This window comes from Rhipicephalus microplus, chromosome X (genome assembly GCF_043290135.1).
Source record: "Rhipicephalus microplus isolate Deutch F79 chromosome X, USDA_Rmic, whole genome shotgun sequence".
NCBI classification, from domain to species: Eukaryota; Metazoa; Arthropoda; class Arachnida; order Ixodida; family Ixodidae; genus Rhipicephalus; species Rhipicephalus microplus.
Genome location: NC_134710.1, coordinates 162290020 through 162309517, shown reverse-complemented (window position 1 = coordinate 162309517; position 19498 = coordinate 162290020). Strand labels below are relative to the sequence as shown.

Sequence of the window (19498 nt, the reverse complement as noted above, 5' to 3'; positions counted from 1 at the left end):
GGGTCACCTACCATTTTTCTTTTCATTGCTCGCTGCGTCGTCCTCAATTTAAGCTGAACCCTCTTTGTAAGTCTCCAGGTTTCTGCTCCGTAGCTAAGTACCGACAAGATACAGCTGTTATATACCTTCCTCTTGAGGGATAGTGGCAATCTACCTGTCATAATTTGAGAGTGCTTGCCGAATGTGCTCCACCCCATTCTTATTCTTCTAGTTACTTCAATCTTGTGGTTCGGCTCTGCGGTTATTACCTGCCCTAAGTAAACGTAGTCTTTTACAACTTCAAGTGTACTGTTACCTATCTCGAAGCACTGCTCCTTTCTAAGGTTGTTGTACATTACTTTCGTTTTCTGCAGATTAATTTTAAGACCCACCTTTCTGCTCTCCTTGTCTAACTTCGTAATCATGAGTTGCAATTCGTCCCCTGATTTACTCAGCAATGCAATGTCATCGGCGAAGCGCAGGTTAGTAAGGTATTCTCCATTAACTCTTATCCCTAACTGTTTCCATTCTAGGCTTCTGAAAACCTCCTGTAAGCACGCGGTAAATAGCATTGGGGAGATTGAGTCCCGCTGCCTTACACCCTTCTTGATTGGTATTCTGTTGCTTTCTTTATGAAGCACTATGGTAGCAGTTGATCCCCTGTAGATTTCTTCCAGGATGTTTATATATACTTCATCTATGCCCTGATTGCGCAGTGTCTGCATGACGGCTGATATTTCTACTGGATCAAACGTCTTCTCGTAATCTATGAAGGCTATCTATAGTGGTTGGTTATACTCTGAGCATTTCTCTATTACCTGATTGATAGTATGAATGTGGTCAATTGTTGAGTAGCCTGTTCGAAATCCTGCTTGTTACTTGGTTGATTGAATTCTAATGTTTTATTTACTCTGTTAGCAATTACCTTTGTAAATAGCTTGTATACTACAGAGAGCAAGCTGATCGGCCTGTAATTCTTCAAGTCCTTGTCATCTCCTTTCTTATGTATTAAGATGATGTTAGCGTTCTTCCAAGACTCTGGTACTCTTCCCGTCAGGAGACACCTCGTAAACAGGGTGGCTAGTTTTTCTAACACAGTCTGTTCTCCATCTTTCAGCAGATCTGATGTTACCTGATCCTCACCAGCAGCTTTGCCTCTTTGCATGTTCTCCAAAGCTTTTCTGACTTCTTCTATCATTACTGTTGGGGTGTCATCTGGGTTACTGCTAGTTCTTATAGTATTAATGTCGTGGTTGTCTCGGCTACTGTACAGATCTCTGTAAAACTCCTCCGCTATTTTAACTATCCTATCTATATTGGTAGTTATTTTGCCTTCTTTGTCCCTTAGTGCATACATCCGACTTTTGCCTATCCCAAGTTTCCTTTTCGCTGCTTTGACGCTTCCTCCGTTTTTCAGAGCGTGTTCGATTCTCTACATGTTATACCTTCTTACATCGCATACCTTACGTCTATTAATCAACTTCGAAAGCTCTGCCATTTCTATTTTGTCTGTTGTACTTGACACTTTCATGATTTGACGCTTCTTAATTAGGCTCTTCGTTTCCTGGGAAAGCTTGCCAGTGTCCTGTCTAACTACCCTGCCTCCAACTTCCACTGCACACTCCGTAATAATACTCGTCAGATTATCATTCATTGTATCTACGCTAAGGTTGGTTTCCTCACTAAGAGCCGAGTACCTGTTCTGCAGCGACACTCTGAATTCCTATACTTTCCCTCTCAGTGCTAGCTCATTGATTGGCTTCTTGCGTATCAGTTTCTGTCGTTCCTTCTTCAAGTCTAGGCGAATTCGAGACCGTACCATTCTATGGTCACTGCATCGTACCTTGCCAACCACTTCCACATCCTGCACAATTCCTGGGTGTGCACTCATTATAAAGTCAATTTTGTTCTTATTTTCGCCGTTAGGGCTCCTCCATGTCCCCTTGCGGTTTTCTCGTTTTCGGTAGAAGGTATTCAAAATCCGTAAATTATTGCGTTCTGCGAATTTTACTAGTAGCTCTCCTCTGGCGTTTCTAGTACCGATGCCATAATATGCTACTGCGTGGTCTCCAGCCTGCTTCTTCCCTACCTTTGCATTAACGTCGCCCATCACTATAGTATACTGTGTTTTTACCTTACTCATTGCCGATTCTACGTCTTCATAGAAGCTTTCAACAGAAGCGTCATCATGGCTGAATGTAGGCGCGCAAGCCTGTACTACCTTCATCTTGTATCTTTTATTCCGTTTAATTACGATACCTACCAGCCTTTCAATAATGCTATAGTATTCATCTATGTTGCCAGCTATGTTTCTGTGAATTAGGAACCCCACTCCCAGTTCTGTTCTGTCTGCCAAGCCCCGATAGCAAAGGACGTGCCCATTCTGTAGCACCGTATAGGCCTCATCTGTCCTCCTAACCTCACTGAGCTCTATTATATACCATTTAACACCCTCTAGCTCCTCGAATAGTACAGCTTGACTTCCCTCACCAGATAAGGTTCTAGTGTTAAACGTTGCCAAGTTCAGATTCCAATGACGGCCTGTCCGGATCCAGAGATTCTTAGCACCCTCTGCTGCGTTGCAGATCTGACCGCCGCCGTGGTCAGTTGCTTCGCAGCTGCTGGGGACTGAGGGCCGTGAGTTATTTGACGTATGAATGTGGGAGGTAGTGGCCAGATACTGCACCAGGGTGGCCAATCGTTCTCCGCTGGGGGAGTGCGTTACCGGCGGTAGTCACCGGTGAGGCCGCACCCCAGGCCTCTTAATGCAGTTCCATCAACACGCCGATTTTTTTGTTAATCCGGTTGGGAACTGCGCGGCACCGGGATTAGAACCACGGACCTCTTGCATGCGAGGCGGATGCTCTAACCACTACGCCATCGCCGCACGCGTATATATATATATATATATATATATATATATATATATATATATATATATATATATATATATATATATATATATATATAAGGGAAAGAAGTGTATACCCAAGGGCTCGTTTTTCCATATTTAGACACAATATCAATGAGATCTAACAAACAATATTGCTAAGTTATGTATAGAAGAGTTATTAGAACCAATGTGAAGTAAATAGGAAGAAAGAAAAGTGGGTGAAAAAACTACTTGTCGTAAGCAGGCATCGAACCTACGACCTTCGAATAACGTGTTCGACGCTCTAACCACTGAGCTATCATGGTGGCTATTCCCTCAGCCACTTTATTGGGTTTATATTTGAATTTAAACGTGGGAGTGTCAGTCAGCGCCAGCTGTAGCCATGGCGGCGAGTGTGCAACACCCTTTTATGAGCCTGTGTGGCGCCACGTAGCACGTGAACTTATTACGAGCGGGCAGCTGACCAATAGTCCCACGTAAACAACCTAACGGCACCAAGCCTACCATTAGAAGACCCTCGTTAATGCATAAGGGAAAGAAGTGTATGCCTAAGAGCTCGTTTGTCTGTGTTTTGACACAATATAATAACTTCTTCTAATAACTTCCCCGATAGATTCCTTGGCATTACGGTCTGTTAGATCTCATTATATATATATATATATATATATATATATATATATATATATATATATATATATATATATATATATATATATATATATTATGTCACTTTATTTACTTTCGCTTTTGCAACGCGCGTGTGACAACTTAAACATAGTACGTTACTGACTGCCTTGTCATTCATCATGCTGCACAGTAGTGAAGATGCATTGATTTTTTTTCACTCCTGTCCGTTAACCATTAGCGTGGAAACTAATCTATGGGTATTACGTATGTGCAAGTACTATGGTAATGTGGCCACTGCGTAAAAGTTCTTTTTAAAGGGAAAAAATGTCACAATATGAATCATTTTTTCTCAACATATGAGCAAAACGAGACATTGTGAAATAAATTGTTTTTGCACTTGATTCGGTGGGCGGCTACGTAGTACTTATAGTTCACTCGGTGAGCCCCCATGTCGTCATCATAGGCGCACTCATTGCTTTCCACGCATTGAACTCAGACAGAATCTGCAGCTGTGTAGCTCCAAAACTCCTTGCAGATCTAACATCGCCAGTCTGTCATGGCGCTAATGCTGTGTTTTGTCGAACGTTTGCAGATCATTGGTTCATTGATTGACTAAAGCCTAAATTTGTTCTGATCAAACTTCTTCAGCATTTTGCCATTTTGATGCATGTTACACGACCATTTCGTGGCTGTCAGCTGTCAACCAGGTTTTTGAGGCGACGAATTTAATATTGTACTACATTCGGATTTCCTAGCGTTTATTTTAACATAGGTATTTGAGAAATACCCTTCAAAGATTTTTCAAATATGTCATTGAAAACTGCTTGACATGGGCATTTGTCTATTTGTGTTCACGTGCCTCTTAAGAACATTTTTGGGAACGCGAAAAACTTCGATGTAGCGCGAATGAAGCAAGTCCTGTCTTTAACAGTTAACAGTGCTTTTTTATGCTGTTTTCGTCCTAGGAAAGTTGGTATGATATTCTCCTAAAAGTTCAAACCTTTGTAAACAAAAATATCAAATTTGTGTAACTGTGTTCACCTGCTCAAAATTTTTAAGACAATTGTATGCCTGTTTGCCATGTTTTGCTTCTCTCACATGCCCGAATTAAAAAAAAAAAAATCTGCTTTGTCCTCTGGAACCAATTGAACGAATCCTCTGGTTGTGTTTAGCTAATAGTATGAAGTTAGAAAATTATCAGATGCGCTATTGTACTGACACCAGGGTATCTTCATGCATGAATGCGAAAATTTGGCTGAGCAGAACTTTGCCCTGTCTGGACGGGTGATGAAATCATTGGCACCACCTGCACGATTTTTCCCGTGTGAACGCGGCAAGAAATCATCAACTTTTCACATAACGAGGTGAACAACTGCCTGCACATATCGCTGAAAAGAAGAAAGAAATAAAAGCCCTTTTTTTATTAGCCACAAAGGTCAGCAACGTGAAAATGTTGTGCTTTGCTCTGTGTCTCCATTTACCCCTCCTTGCCTTAAAGGCGAGGCAGCTACAGCGTCAATGGAGGACAGTGAACTCAATACAAGTGTTTTAAATAAATGATTATTCATTTATATTACAAATAAGAAAAGATTAAATAACCAATATACAACATTCAGACTTAAAAAGTGCACAAAGCACTTCATGGCCATAGAGAAATTATTCGTCTAATTTCCATCAGTTTTATGACATGTCAAATGAAGGCCTCATAATAAACTAGGTGCCTTCAACCGTAGGTATTTTTGCTTAGCGGTAAACAAAAGAACTTGTTCCCTTCTGCCTTTGTATACAGCGCGTGGGTAACGTGAATGGGTCCTGACGTTTCATCACGCTTTGGAAAATAACAACGATACTGGACACATGAACAGAATCCAGCTGCAGTATTCAGAGACGTTGAAATAGTTTTTTATTCATTATCCTTTCTCTTTCAGTATATTATGATTCTAACTGCCCTCTTTTGTATACAGGTAATACATTTCAATTGGGTTTTATACGCGCGGCACCCGCGAAGCCGTTGTGCCAAAGCATTCACTGTGTGAATGTGACACCAATATGTTATTATCAGATTTTCAGTTCATATTTAATTCAAGTTCCGTTTCTATTGCTTCTATAGAAATAAAAAAATCGCTTGATCTGGACACTATTTTTTTTTTCAGGTAACATACATTCACTTAGAGCTGATTGCAATGCTACTGCATCTATTTATACTCCTTACGCTTCAAGTCTGCCATGTCGCTATTTGTAAGTTACGTGTTTTGTTATTAGTTATTCGCCCTAGTGTGTTTACGAAGATCGTCTGGTCATCTCACAAACCAAAACAGATCGTCGTATAAGAAAGAGTGCGTGATGTGAGATAAGCAGGGGACGAAAGCAGGGGACGAAGAAGAAATACATACGACGACACGAGCCATGTGTTTGTGTTCCTTTCTCGTCCCGTGCTTTACGTAAGTGCTTTCCTATCATCATGATCAACCACCGGCACCACCAATATTTATTAATAATTACCAAACTCAGCCCTTTTTAGAAACCCCGCGTCAATGACAGAACGAGCGTGACAATGGTGCGAGTGTTAACACTTAGATTGTTGATTGATATGTGGGGTTTAACGTCCCAAAACCACCATATGAGACGCCGTAGTGGAGGGCTCCGGAAATATCGACCACCTGAGGTTCTTTAACGTGCACTCAAATCTGAGCACACGGACCTACAACATTTCCGCCTCCTTCAGAAATGCAGCCGCCGCAGCCGGGATTCGATCCCGCGACATGCGGGTCAGCAGCCGAGTACCTTATCCACACGACCACCACGGTGGGGCAACACTTGGATTGTGTCGACTGCCGGGTCGTAATAACATGTTATGGTGTACGTAGTCCCGATATTATTATCGGGGGTTAAACGTTCAAAACAACCACCATATAGTTAAAAGATACGCCATAGCGGAGTAATGTGAAAATTTTGACCCTCTGGTGTTCTTTAACATGCGCTGACACGACACAGTATGCATGAGCCTCTGTGATTACGCTTCCATCTAATATGACTGCCGTAAACAGCATTGTACCCGCATCCTACGGGTCAGCAGCCGAGCACCTGGCAACTGTTCCGTAAATGTAGTTGTAGATGTAGATCCTAAACTTGTATATATATATATATATATATATATATATATATATATATATATATATATATATATATATATATATATATATATATATATATATATATTAAGGCATGGCAGGAGAAGCCGAAGAAGAGGAAGTGCTTAGCAGAATAAACGTGGCGTATGAGCCAGGCCACATCTCCCATTTATCATAGCGTCACACGAGTCGACAGGATGAAGACCTAGCAGCCACTTCATCAACCGTCCATCATCATCGAACACCTCAGCAAGACGCAGTGACCGAACGTGGACCACACAAGTGCATCCCAACTCTACACCATGACCAGCATAATGACAGCATCATCAACTGACCTTGACATCCCCAAGTACACCGGATCAGCGGACGACGGACCCGTACAGGACTGGTTCAACCTATTCGAGTTCCACGCCGCCACTGCATCCTGGCCGGAACGGGAGATGGTCATCAACTTTACCGACTACTTCTCCGGTGAGGCTTTTAAGTTACACCTCGCCCACATTTTTCTAAATGACGAGTCACGGAACAAGAATAAAGAGAAAGTGACCATCCGATTTCAAGAATACAATGACGACTATGCCAAAACTCGCTTATAACCAACCATCCACAGGTAATCGCACTCGGTTGTCACTTTCACAAGCAGTCTTCAAGCTTATGAACGCCCAGCATGAATCGACTACTCCCACAACACAGAGTGGAACATGAGTACACTGACAGGCGACCAATCGTACTTCGGGAAAAACACAACCATCGAGCGGGCCTCCCTTCTGCACGCAAGACGACACTTTCAAAGTCATCGCTTGAGCATGTGACACGAGACGTTGCTCAACTGTTTGATACTCTCCATTCTTCGTCTCGCATACACAGCCCGCCAACCGGTTTTACATCACGCGGCTCCTCAAGTGCTCTTAACGCTCACCGTCTGCCTCGTAAAGACATCATGTTCACAATAGATGTACCATCGACGCATCGGGAAAATACCCAACCACGCCATGACGACACGAAAAGGTGTTTTTCATCACAAGACTTTACTTATATGGCTCAGCAGACTGTGCAGTTCGAACCTATAATGCCACGTCACCTGTGGTATCCTCATCCAGTGCTCACAGCTCCAAGAATCGAAACAATGCAGAAATAATGCATACATCGAACCTCGCACGCAGCTGTCTGTCAGAAGCGTTCATACTGGACCACCTTACCGAAGCCTCTGAAGAGCATGCTAGCAATGATGGCGCATTACCAACTATGCCCGACAAGCAAGAGACCAGATCATCATGCATCAGCTGTATACAGGACACGTAAACTTGTGAAGGAAATGAATGCCCTATTCCAGAAGAGGCTCTACCACAGCCATCTGCTGAGCAACATCAGCAAAACAAGCACAGCCAAGTCCACAAACTTATGGGACAACGAGAGAGACTACTACAAAAGCATCGACGAACGTGAAATTCAGTGGATGCACACTCTCCAATCAAATAACATCGGAAAATAAGATCTCTAAACCAAAGACCTTTTAAACACACCAGGCACTTTTGCACAAAGAAAAGTTGCCAGAGACACTCCCTGCGCCTGCAAACACACCGACTGCAACACCACAAAAAAAAAAAAACGCCGAGAAAGACCTGGAAGCACTGCTTGCACGCCGCAAGCACTCAGGCACTCCGTCACAGTCTGTCAAGAAACACGCAAGCAAGAAGCACCGGGATTGCACCCTTCACGACAAAAAAATAACACCCCATTGACATCTGAGCTGCCGATGCAACAAGGCGTTCCAACCTTGCTCAGTCCCCGCAAGAGTCCAAGCAGTATTGTCATTATCCGTGTGTGGCCCACTCCGTGACTTACTCTGTCCGGAACGCAACAGTCAACCTCGCCCTTCAGAATTGTGATAGAATTCACCGGACTGCTCCCTCTGCCTTGAAGATTTAGTGAGATTGTGGAACTCCGTCGGGACGTGAAACTGTGAAATCGGGCATTAGTTTCTTTAATCTTTTCTCGAATTCGTTGTTGTTTGTAACCAGTGCCATCTTTCGGGGGGAGGGCGAATCATGTGACGTATGAAGGCATGGCAGGAGAAGCCGAAGAAAAGGAAGTGCTTAGTAGAATAAACATAGCGTCATTTTCCTAAATACGTAGTAATTTCGACGGACGCAATGCAAAATTTTCAGAAGGCTGGAGTAGGTATTTTTTCTCATCAGCTTAATTGGTCTTTTGCGCTCCGATTGCCTGACTTCACACCAATTTATCTCGCAGAATTCCTGGCTATTACATTGGCTCTTCGAAAACTAAATTATCAGCAATCAAAAGCTATTATTATTTCGGATGCTTTGTCTGTATGTACACATCTCACGTACGCAAAAAATTCCCCTCTTCTCAGGATATTTTGGTCTCTCGTACCGCATAGCCTATCGGAAGTTCGGTTTATTTGGGTCCCCGGGTATGCTGGAATTGAACTAAATGAAATTGCTGATTCGCTCGCTTCGGCATCTTTAAATTTCCCGGTGGTGCTAGTAGCTTCACAGTTTCCTTTTATTACTGCCGAACGATTCAAACGCCTGTTAATCTTAAAAATCAACGAAACGTCGCTTCTACAATCTGAAGAATTTCGCCACTTGCAATTCACATGGAACACCGCAAAATGCCTTTCTCGTCAATGTGAGGTGACCCTCACAAGCTTTCGATGTAGAGTTCCTCTGTTAAATTTTTATCTCAACAAATCAGGATTTTCATTAACTAACCTATGTGTAGTTTGCAATGAACCGGAAACAATAAATCACTTTCTTCTCACATGCCACCGCTTCGCCTCACTGCGCCGAATAATTCTTGAAAGACCGATTGGTATGCTCGGATTGCCAGTCAATACATCCACCCTATTATCGTTTGGAGCCAGTCAGTTGGGTGTGGGCCGCAGTGCTATTCTGTCAGCGCTACATAAATTCATTTAGGCAACCGGAAAGATACGCTGCTAGTGGTACTGCCAGATATATCCAATTCTTTCTCCCCCTTCCTCATTCTTGTTAATTTGTTTTATATAATCTGGTTTATCGCATTCTTCTGCAATTTTTCACGTTTTTTTTCAAAGGAACATTATTATTGTTCCTATCTAATTTCTCTTTATTTTTTAGCAAGCGTTGTAAAAAATGATCTATTATGAGGTACAGTGTGGCCAATCCCCCATGTGGGTATGAGCCAAGATCTCCTAGGAGACAAGACAAGACAAGACATAGCGTATGAGCCAGGCCACGTCTCCCATTCATCATAGCGTCACACGAGTCGACAGAATGAAGACCTAGCAGCCACTTCATCAACCGGCCATCATCATCGAACACCTCAGCAAGACGCATATATATATATATATATATATATATATATATATATATATATATATATATATATATATATATATATATATATATATATATATATATATATATATATATATATATATATATATATATATATATATATATATATATATATATATATATATATATATACTTCCCTAATTTGTTGACGAGGGTCTTACGAGGTTGTATACGACGAGGGACTATTGGTCAGCTGCCAGCTCGTAATAAGTTCACGTGCTACGTGACGCCAAACAGGCTAATAAAGAGTGGGCCACGCTTGCCGCCATGGCTAGTAGTGGCGCTGACTGACACTCCCACGCTTAAATTAGCATATACACCCAATAAAGTGGCTAGAGGGATGGCCGCCGTGGTAGCCCAGTGGTAGAGCATTGAACGCGTTATTCTGAAGTCGCAGGTTTGGTTCTTGCCCACGGCAAGTTATCTTTTGACCCACTTCTCTTTCTTTACATTACGATTCGGTCTCATAACTGCCCCTATACTTTCCTTGGCAGTATTGTCTCTTAGATCTCATTTATATATATATATCCGCATGTTTAGGATCAACATTTACATCTACATAGGTTCGGGATTCAATCCCGTTCACGGCAGTCATATTCAGAGGAAAGCGCAATCACAGAGGCCCATGTACACTGTGTCATGTCAGCGCATATTAAAGAACACCAGAAGGTTAAAAAGTTCCACAGTACTCCGCTATGGCGTATCTGACACTCCCACGTTTAAATTCACATAAATACCCAATGAAGTGGCTGGGGGGAAAGCTGTCATGGTAGCTCGGTGGTAGAGCTTCGAACGCGTTATTCGAAGGTCGCAGGTTCCGATCCTGCCCACGGCAACTTATCTTTTCACCCGCTTTTCTTTCTTCACATTTACATTACAATTGGCCTAATAACTTCCCCTATATTTTCCTTGGCATTATTGGCTGTTAGATCTCATTATTATTGTGTCTAAACACGAAAAAACGAGCTCTTAAGCATACACTTGTTTTACCTATATATATATTGAAATATTAGCTATTAGCGAGAAGAAATTAACAAAGATATTATTTTTGTAAATCATGCTTGAAACATTCTAGATCAATTACTTCCTCCTGAAGGAGCAGTAAATTATTGATATCAAAGAAAAATTTTCTCCAGCCTACATTGGTTAACTGAGAAACTTGTGGTATTGACATAATTGAGTAAGTCTGTTCGACTGTATAATGAAATCTTGCACGGCCTCGCTTACTTCGCCGTTGCTGTGCCGTAGGGTATGTGGACTTAATATAGTAAATTTGACGTTGTCGAAACTAATGCAAGGATTAGTAACGGTATTTCTAGTGATACCTTTCTTAATGTTCAAAACTTGCTAGAAGAGATCAGAAAGTGTTTCACTGTTCCCTCTTCACCACAAAATGAAAATTGCAGGGAGGGAGTCAAGTCTGCTCTAAACAAATAAACATTTAATGGAGGAATACGACAGCGTAATCGAGTGATTAAAACTTCCAGGCATTGGTTATGACATGAAGAAGTTTTCCAGGTGTCATTAGATGGTTGACGTCCAGAGAATTTTTTAAATATGTTGTAGAGTATTCTCGCATCATCATTGGCCTCCGCAATGTACACGCTACTATACAGGTTGTTTTAGGGAAAATATTGATAGCTGGTCTGTCTAACGCCACTTTCGCTAGTGCATCAGCTGCTTCATATAGAGTTATTCCTCTATTTCCTGGCACTCATACTAGTCGCACCTGAATTTAGTGATTCGGTACTACAAGTTGAATTCGCTTATTGCTTTTGAATCTCCGGATGCCATGAGTGCAGTGCAGATTGACGAGGATTTCATTATTATTATGGCGGAATTCATTGATGTTGGCAGTTTTCGATGGGCGAATACTACAGCCAAAAATTCTGCAGTAAAGATAGGTGTGAAATCTGGAATTCGGAGGAAAAGAGACCAGTCTAGGCCAAGGCAGAATATACCGATGCCACTCTTTGGGTGGGCCGTAGTCGCATCAGTGCAATCATCTTTTTCTTTTCATTTTGGGCTTCAGGCCGGCTTATTCTATAACGCTGCACAATGGTGAAGTCCTATTCACACGCGCTTTTAATGCCGAATGGTAATATAATCAGGTTTCAGTAACAGAAAATTTGAGGACCCTTAACCTTCGCCTTTAGGAGTTGAACGAGATAGCGCTATACTGTTCCTAGTGCGTACTTTACGCACTTATATATAAAACAATTTTAACCTTGCTGGGCACCCACTTCGTGGTAATAAAGATGCAGTAACGAGTTTGCATTATGTAGTGGGTGACTGGCTTTCATCTACGAAGTCATTATAAAAATCCCATGTTGCCTAGGCTATCGGTAATCTTTCTGTTATACCTCCGTCATTCAAAATCTGAACAGTAAATTTTAAAACCACTCGATTCTTGGCCAATCCCCCACAGTGGGTATGCGCCACTAACAATAGGAGAACAACAACAACAACAACCCATGTTCTGACACTCGATGTCAATGTACGCTTGTACCGCGCAATGTTACGGCAATATTATTTTATGTTGTATTGTGAAGCACGTATACAAGACGAGCGTGTGTGGTAAAGAATGAGTTTTATTCACTGCATTTCCAAGCCGAGCAAGTTACTTTCACGGCATTGACAAGCAGAGGCATGGCTGCGTGGTGGAACACCCGCTTGCCAGGCAAACAACACGCGTTTGATCCCCACGCAAAACAAGATTTTTATATATAATTTAAACTTTGCTGAATTTTCAGACGTGCAAACACAATAATTTTTCGCTCGAAAACATTGACGCCGACACCAGAATTTCCACGAAATGAGCTTTTTAAGCAATTGAATTAGGACAGTGAGAATTGGTCGGCGCAGGACACACCACAAGCTTGAAAATGTTCCCTACTTTTTGACTTCAATTAGTTTAGAAGAAGAAGGCGAATGGTTAGGTATACTCGAGTGCTTACGCGAGCACCAGCGAAAGCGCTGGAAAGTTTGACGGGTGCTGTATACACGATGCCGCGTTCCCCCGACGATTAAACTACTGACAGTTGAAGTTCTGTTCGTCTTAATTCATGTCCAGCGCGAATTGCTTGAAGTATGCTTTTTTTTCACTTTTCGGAGACAAGTTCACCCGTATAAAGGGCTTGTCTTTAAGAAACGGCTCAAAACAATCTGCCTTGTTGAACAAGCTGCAGGTAAAAGGAAATAGAGGCAATGTACTGGCTCTTACCCGGAAACAGCACGCAGTCTAGGACCGTGACCTGGACAGCTGGGATCGAGGCCACCCCTGTGTGGCCTACAGCGGTCGTGCTCCGCGCGCCGATAGCTCAAAAAAAAAAAAAACGCCACCACCCCAAACATATCATCAGTTGAAGCCCAGGAAACCTGGATAGCATAATGCGACCACGTCATCATTTCAGCCACTGACACAACAAGCTATGGCAAGTGTCCTAGAGGCCCATTTAAAGAAGCTGATAGGACGTTGTTCGAGAAGCGAGAGTAAACGCTAATAACTTAGGACATTCGTGTCTCCAGGTTCTTGATCACCATCACGAGCGTCATACGCAAGAAGGCCAAGAACTCCGTGCTCGTAAAAATGTCCTCCGGCAGGATGCACGAGCTCTTATCCCACTATGTGTCGGCTCTCGCATTTCACCTTACCAGAGCCAAAGAATTCATGCTTAGGAGGCTTCAGACAGTAGTGGCCCTTACACTGGTTTTTGTATCGTCATAGAACTAGTCACATTTACCATTTAGGGACGCATACACCTTATGAACAACACAGGCCTGAAGGCGTACATTTATTACAAATACACGCACAGAGTATTATGCCTTCAGGACAAGAACGTGGCAATTAACAAGAACGGTATGACCCATCAAACATGGTTCAGAAACGTCGCTCAGAGGCAACTGCGATTTATGACCCTGGAAATACGCACCGGCAATTCTAACGATGCTCGATGCCAGTAGCTGACGAAGATATTCTCTGCGCTCACACTGATGGGAGACCAGTATTAAATAGGTGGCATGTCGAAAAAGAGCCCCGGGCAGGGAGTTACAAAATAACTCAACTACTCTCGCACATGATTGGCCATGGTGTATCGCTGCGAGTGCTCACACGTGCGCCATTCCCGGGCTAAATATTTGGCAAAAACATCTTGGACAGCCCTCGCGCCCGTACTACTTCAACCTGGTTTAATTTATGTCTTCATTTGATATTGCGGCTACTTTCACAAGAAGGTAGTGAAAAACCGAAAGAACGTCTGCAAAGTGAATTACGTCCACGGGAGCGGCTGGATATGCGCGCTTTAACTATTGAAGTCACCGCGAAAACAAGCGCTGGTTACCTATTTTTCACGCGTTAAAGATCCATAGCTCTTTCGACTGCATATCAAGAACCGACAGTGGATCAAAAACTGTCACAAGCTCCTACGGCACCACATAAAATACCAACCCGGGACCATGTGTGGGCCTGGATGCCTAAACGCCGACAAAAAATTTGCGAGAAGCTTCTTCGACGGTATTTGAGTCGTATAGGGTACTTTGACGTCTTGGCGCACTCAACTAAAAGGTTGTCCCCGACGGGCCGCGGAATCACCCTCCGCGACACCTGCTGGTCATGTCACCAGGTTGCTCATGTCGTAGGGCTACGGTGAAGCTAAATCACTCTTAAAAAATGACATCAGAGCGTGTAAGGACCATTTCATCCTCTCTTAATTTGAAGAGAGATGTGAATGGTCGCAAAAGCAAACGCCAATCGAATTTTATTCAAACATTGAGTATGTAGCTATTGTTATTCTTTAGCGACGGAATGAACGTGCTGTCACCCTGTGTGCACCAAGTTATCTGCAACAGCAGCGCTGATCACGCCGCCTCTTTGATTAGGTCTGGGTCCGACATGTTGTGAATGATTCATGGCAATCACCGTTGAAGATGTGATATGCTTGCCCCGTAGCGCTAGGTTTGTCGTTCCCCAAGATGTCGTAGTCCCGAACTTTCAGCTTCGCTGTAAATCTTTAGGCCTTAGTGATTTTAACAGCGATCTTTCACTTCAGATCTGTTAGTGGCAGGAACTTTCTGTCAGAAAGCATCGTATTTCTATCAAAAGAATCGAACAATATTTGGGTTAGTACGCCCACACTTACAAAGTTCACAGATGGGCTAAGCGATGCGAAGTTTCCGTAGATTTATTTTAAGGTTCATATTGCAACAACCCCGGATAAAATTACGATATCATCACAATAATGTCACTCATTACTAACCACAAAATGTTATCAAATTCGTAAGCCCTGCTTCACGCTAAACCTTTGTATGCTCATTAAGATTGCGGAGAACTCTAGTAATTGCTTGCTTTATTATTGTTTCTTCCTATTGTGTACACTTTTAAAAACATGTAGGCTCTAAAGCTGGTATCGGGTTCATGCTTTTCAGAGCTGCCTAACCACGTGCTCGTAAAGCTCGTTTCAGGCATATTCTTATTTCAGGCACAAAAGCAATCAGCAACGCCCCACCCTGACGACGCCTCAATGCTGGAGAACTGCCTCGATTTTTAAGATAATTTATGTTGATATTATGCAAAGGGACGGAAATACAAAACTTCATTTGAAAGCTAACGCTAGTACCAGAGATAATGCTCCAAGGCTCGATGACTTATTTATGAAAGAAGCGCTTCCAATCACGATTGCCTTACTGACGGCTCACGCTCTAGTCACTGCTACTAATATGCCGCGTTGATTTATCTACTTTTCATTCGTGACTTTTCATTCTGTGGGCACAATTCCAGTCGAATGCAGAATTTTTTCTTCAGGCTGCAGACTGACACACTATTGTGAGTCATGAGTTCCTCTGCAACACTTGAAGCGGGGCTCAGCGCATCACAAGAACGAGTACAGCAAGTTGAGCGTACACCTCTCGCTGCACTCTGGCTTAGTAATTAGTTCAACGTGCTGTCTTAGCAGCAGAAGACAAACGCAGAGTGCACAACTTTCGACCAAATCAAGCCGATTTTGAAAGAAAATATTAGGTACAAACAAGCGCATTTCTCATGGCCTAAATGAACTTCTTACTTACCATTTTAACAATGTTACTCTTGAAGCAATGTTTAACAATGTTACTCTTCAAGCAAGAAGTACGCAGGTGTTTCTATTTCTTCTAACCTGTCCTGGAAAGCTGTCCTCGATCATAAGTAACGCTAAAGCCAAAGACGCAAATGTGTCTTCAATAACTGAAAAGAGATATAGCTCTCCTGCGTACGCTGTTTTCAAGGTGGTTTTGAAGTCACCAGAAATTATTATTGTTCCACCTTTCTTAAGTACCGGCACAATGGCAGCGGCGCAATCCGAATTTCGAACTGGAAAAAGTACATCAATTGCTATGAGCCGGTCCAGTTCTTGCGACACTGTCTCTCTTAGAGCATAAGGTATGAATCTTGCCTTACAGAAGTTTGGCATGGTTCCGTCCTTCAGCTGCAAGGTGGCTGGTGGCTCCTTGATCAGGCCGAGCTCCATGGAGAACACGTTGCTGTAGTTGCCGATGCTGTTGTTAACGACTTCTTTGGACTCTTGAATTGAACGTGGAGAGTCTTGTGGTGATGAGTGGAAAACTGGCATCCCCACTCTGTGAAACATGGAAATCAGGTCATGGTCACACAAATTATGTCCCGAGCAGTTGAGTAGATAGGGTCATTTACGAAAACAGTCCTGTGTTGGCACACGTGTTTTAATTTCCCTTGAGTGGAAGTGGTCCAGCAGACAGATGAGGCAGTATATCTACTACGATTGTAAGTTGCATACCACTCCACGTGAAATTGTGCTGTATAGGTAGCTGTAAGCGGCCTCGTTGAGCTCACGATGAGATTCATATGTGTGTCGTTTCACTGTCGTCATCTTTATTTTTGGATTCTTCGACAGTTGGAGCTTTTCTTTCAACATTTGTTTCCTGAGTGCAATGGAGCGTAGTCCACAGACAATGCGATCATTAGGCATGCGATCAAGCGACGTGATGGAGATGTGCTTGTCTGCTATTTGAAGAATAGGAACAGGAAACGTGCAAACACTATCGCCTGGAAGTGTGAGTGCTTGAAGAGCTTGTAGCTTTCCATTATCTTAGGCTTCTTTGGATCATAGTAATCATTGAAGCTCTAAATGGATTCCTTGTAGGTGAGCTCATTTCGTGCGCGTGGGGCTACACTACCAGCTAGCACCTCAACCATCTTGCTAGGCGAGGCCGAAACAAATAGTACTCACTTCTTATTGGCACCGTTACGCTGTTTTCCTCGAAATGCACTTCTACTCTGACGAGGTAAAACTTCACTCATCTTTAGTTTCGTCGTAATCCGGCAACTGCAAATGGGCTATCATGGCCTTTCTGAGGTCTTTTCACGGCAGGACCTTCGGCATTCCTCAGGTACCACGGGTGAAATACCTGAACTCTTCGCCACTATTACATAGTCGTTGGCTCAGCCACATCAAACATACGCAGACGACCGGTGACTTGGGCAAAAGAGTTGTGTGGTGCTTTTTGCAAGGTTATATTATAACCTTACCGAGGTACGTGGGTTCGGTGCCTTTTGCAGGCTTTTATTATAACTTAACCGAGGCAAGTGCGAGAGTTGAAAGGGTGCACATGTGGATAACTACTATAGCTTCATCGATCGACAGAAACACGAAAGGGGATAAGAGAAAGGGGAGTGGCAGAGTGTTGTTTGCAATAGCTTGAAGGGGTCGAGGAACACTTTTCATGTCACAAATCGAACACAAAACAACAAACGGGTGATGACAGTCACGCAATACGGAATAAAGCCCCTTTAGGAAGTCGCAACACTCTTTGATCTACGCCGTCTCACTCTCGCCGCGCTATCGACTTCCTCCCTTTTCACCCTTTCCTACGCGGAGACGGCACATCCGCAGCGCTGGATGGCTGCGAGGTGCACTGCCAGCTTGTCAGGTGACCCTGAAGTCACATGAAACGCGCGCAAACAAACTTTGCGTGCTTTTTAATCACCGCGCACGCCGTGAACCCTCCAGACTCCTCGCTCTGAATGTGCTTCAGAGATAAATTCCGAGCTTCGTTCTTCGAGGCGTTGCCTGACTGCTGGGCATTTCATTGGAGCGGCAGGTCAGAGAAAGGAGTAAAATCATTTTATATTACCCGAGACTAAACAAATGCCGTGCGTAGGAAGTATGCGGATTCAAAACATTAGGAGAAAGAACCTAGCATCTTCTAAGCACTCCGTTCATTGACAGGTAGCAATTTCCTTTTATATGCATTGATGTCTGTATGCAGTTGTATGGAGATTGTATGCATCTAGGCAGTACGTCGAGTTCAATAACGAGAATGTATAAATGTGAGTATAGCTTTTTCTAAGTCAGTCATTGTACAGACACCGATTATCAACAGGGACACGCGCCACCACCAGAAGATGACGTCACCACTAACCCCTGTAAACCTAACACGCCAAGGATGAGATGGTGCCTTTAAAAAAAGATCGGTCATCATGTCGAAACGTCGGCCAGCCAGCCAGCCAGTCTGAGGAACTTGTACTGTTCAACCTGATTATCCCACTATCCAATGTTATGTGGCTTTACCAGGCGAAACTCCACGAATTAGTGTCATCTATACATATTCGATTGAACACTTTAGGGTTTGATTTTTCTTTCAGACCATTCGCCTTACGCTGTCTAAACTTTAATACTGTGTTGATCCAGAATATATCATACAACATATTTTCTGCAGAGGGTCAAACACATCTTTATTTAGTGAACTGACCAAATCTCCAACTGGAAAGCCTTTTTTCATTTTGCTCTAACGACACCGAGCCATGATCTCACGATTCAGTTTTCTTATATGCAAAGTGAGACGTTCACGGGAGCATTCAGAAGATATGGTAATCAGCTTGAAATATCTATGTGAGAGAAGATCGTGGAAGTTCATTTTTGAAAATGGGATATATCATCAGATACTACTGAATCAATCAGCATGCAAAAGACAGCAACCTGTGAAACTGCAGTAGTGTGTAAATGTGTTTATTGAACTTCATTTTCTAGAAAATCTGATATTTCTTGACATTTTCTTGAAAATTCTAGGCTAAATTTGACAAGTATTTTCACCGTTTCATTCATCAGCGTGTCCAACTAATGAGAAACTAGGTGTTTGCGATGGTGGGGCTAATTTCCCGCAATTATACTGCCCTGGTGTGGATATAGAAGTGAATAAATGGACTTGCAAACCAAGAAAGAAAATAAGGTGTGTGTGCAGTGGTGAACTTCGCAGAAGTATGGATGGAAAATGCGTCCGTGAGGAGCAATGCGGTAAGCACAAAATTATCACGAAACCTTTCCAAATCTGAAACGCTTTGATAAATGCATGCCATTGTTAACATGTAATCTCCGGTTTTCCATCGCTTGTTGTTTATGTTGTGATATCCGAAGTGAACCGGAAGAACCATTTTCAGAGGAACATAATGCTTCCACCTTTAGGGATTCCAGTGAGTTCTGGAGTCACCAACACTC

The 19498-nt window shown here is 42.8% G+C and overlaps 1 protein-coding gene across 2 annotated transcripts in view; it reads left to right on the top strand.

Annotated features, from left to right (window-relative positions):
* Nucleotides 1–19498, top strand: part of LOC119175529 (uncharacterized) — an 83248-nt gene that overhangs the window by 5862 nt on the left and 57888 nt on the right. For both annotated transcript variants that reach the window (XM_037426450.2, XM_075878109.1), the window contains exons 2-3: nt 5653–5737; nt 19112–19297. In XM_037426450.2, coding sequence (XP_037282347.1) covers nt 5683–5737; nt 19112–19297 — 241 coding nt within the window. In that variant the 5' untranslated portion in view covers nt 5653–5682. The remainder of the gene's footprint in view (nt 1–5652; nt 5738–19111; nt 19298–19498) is intronic.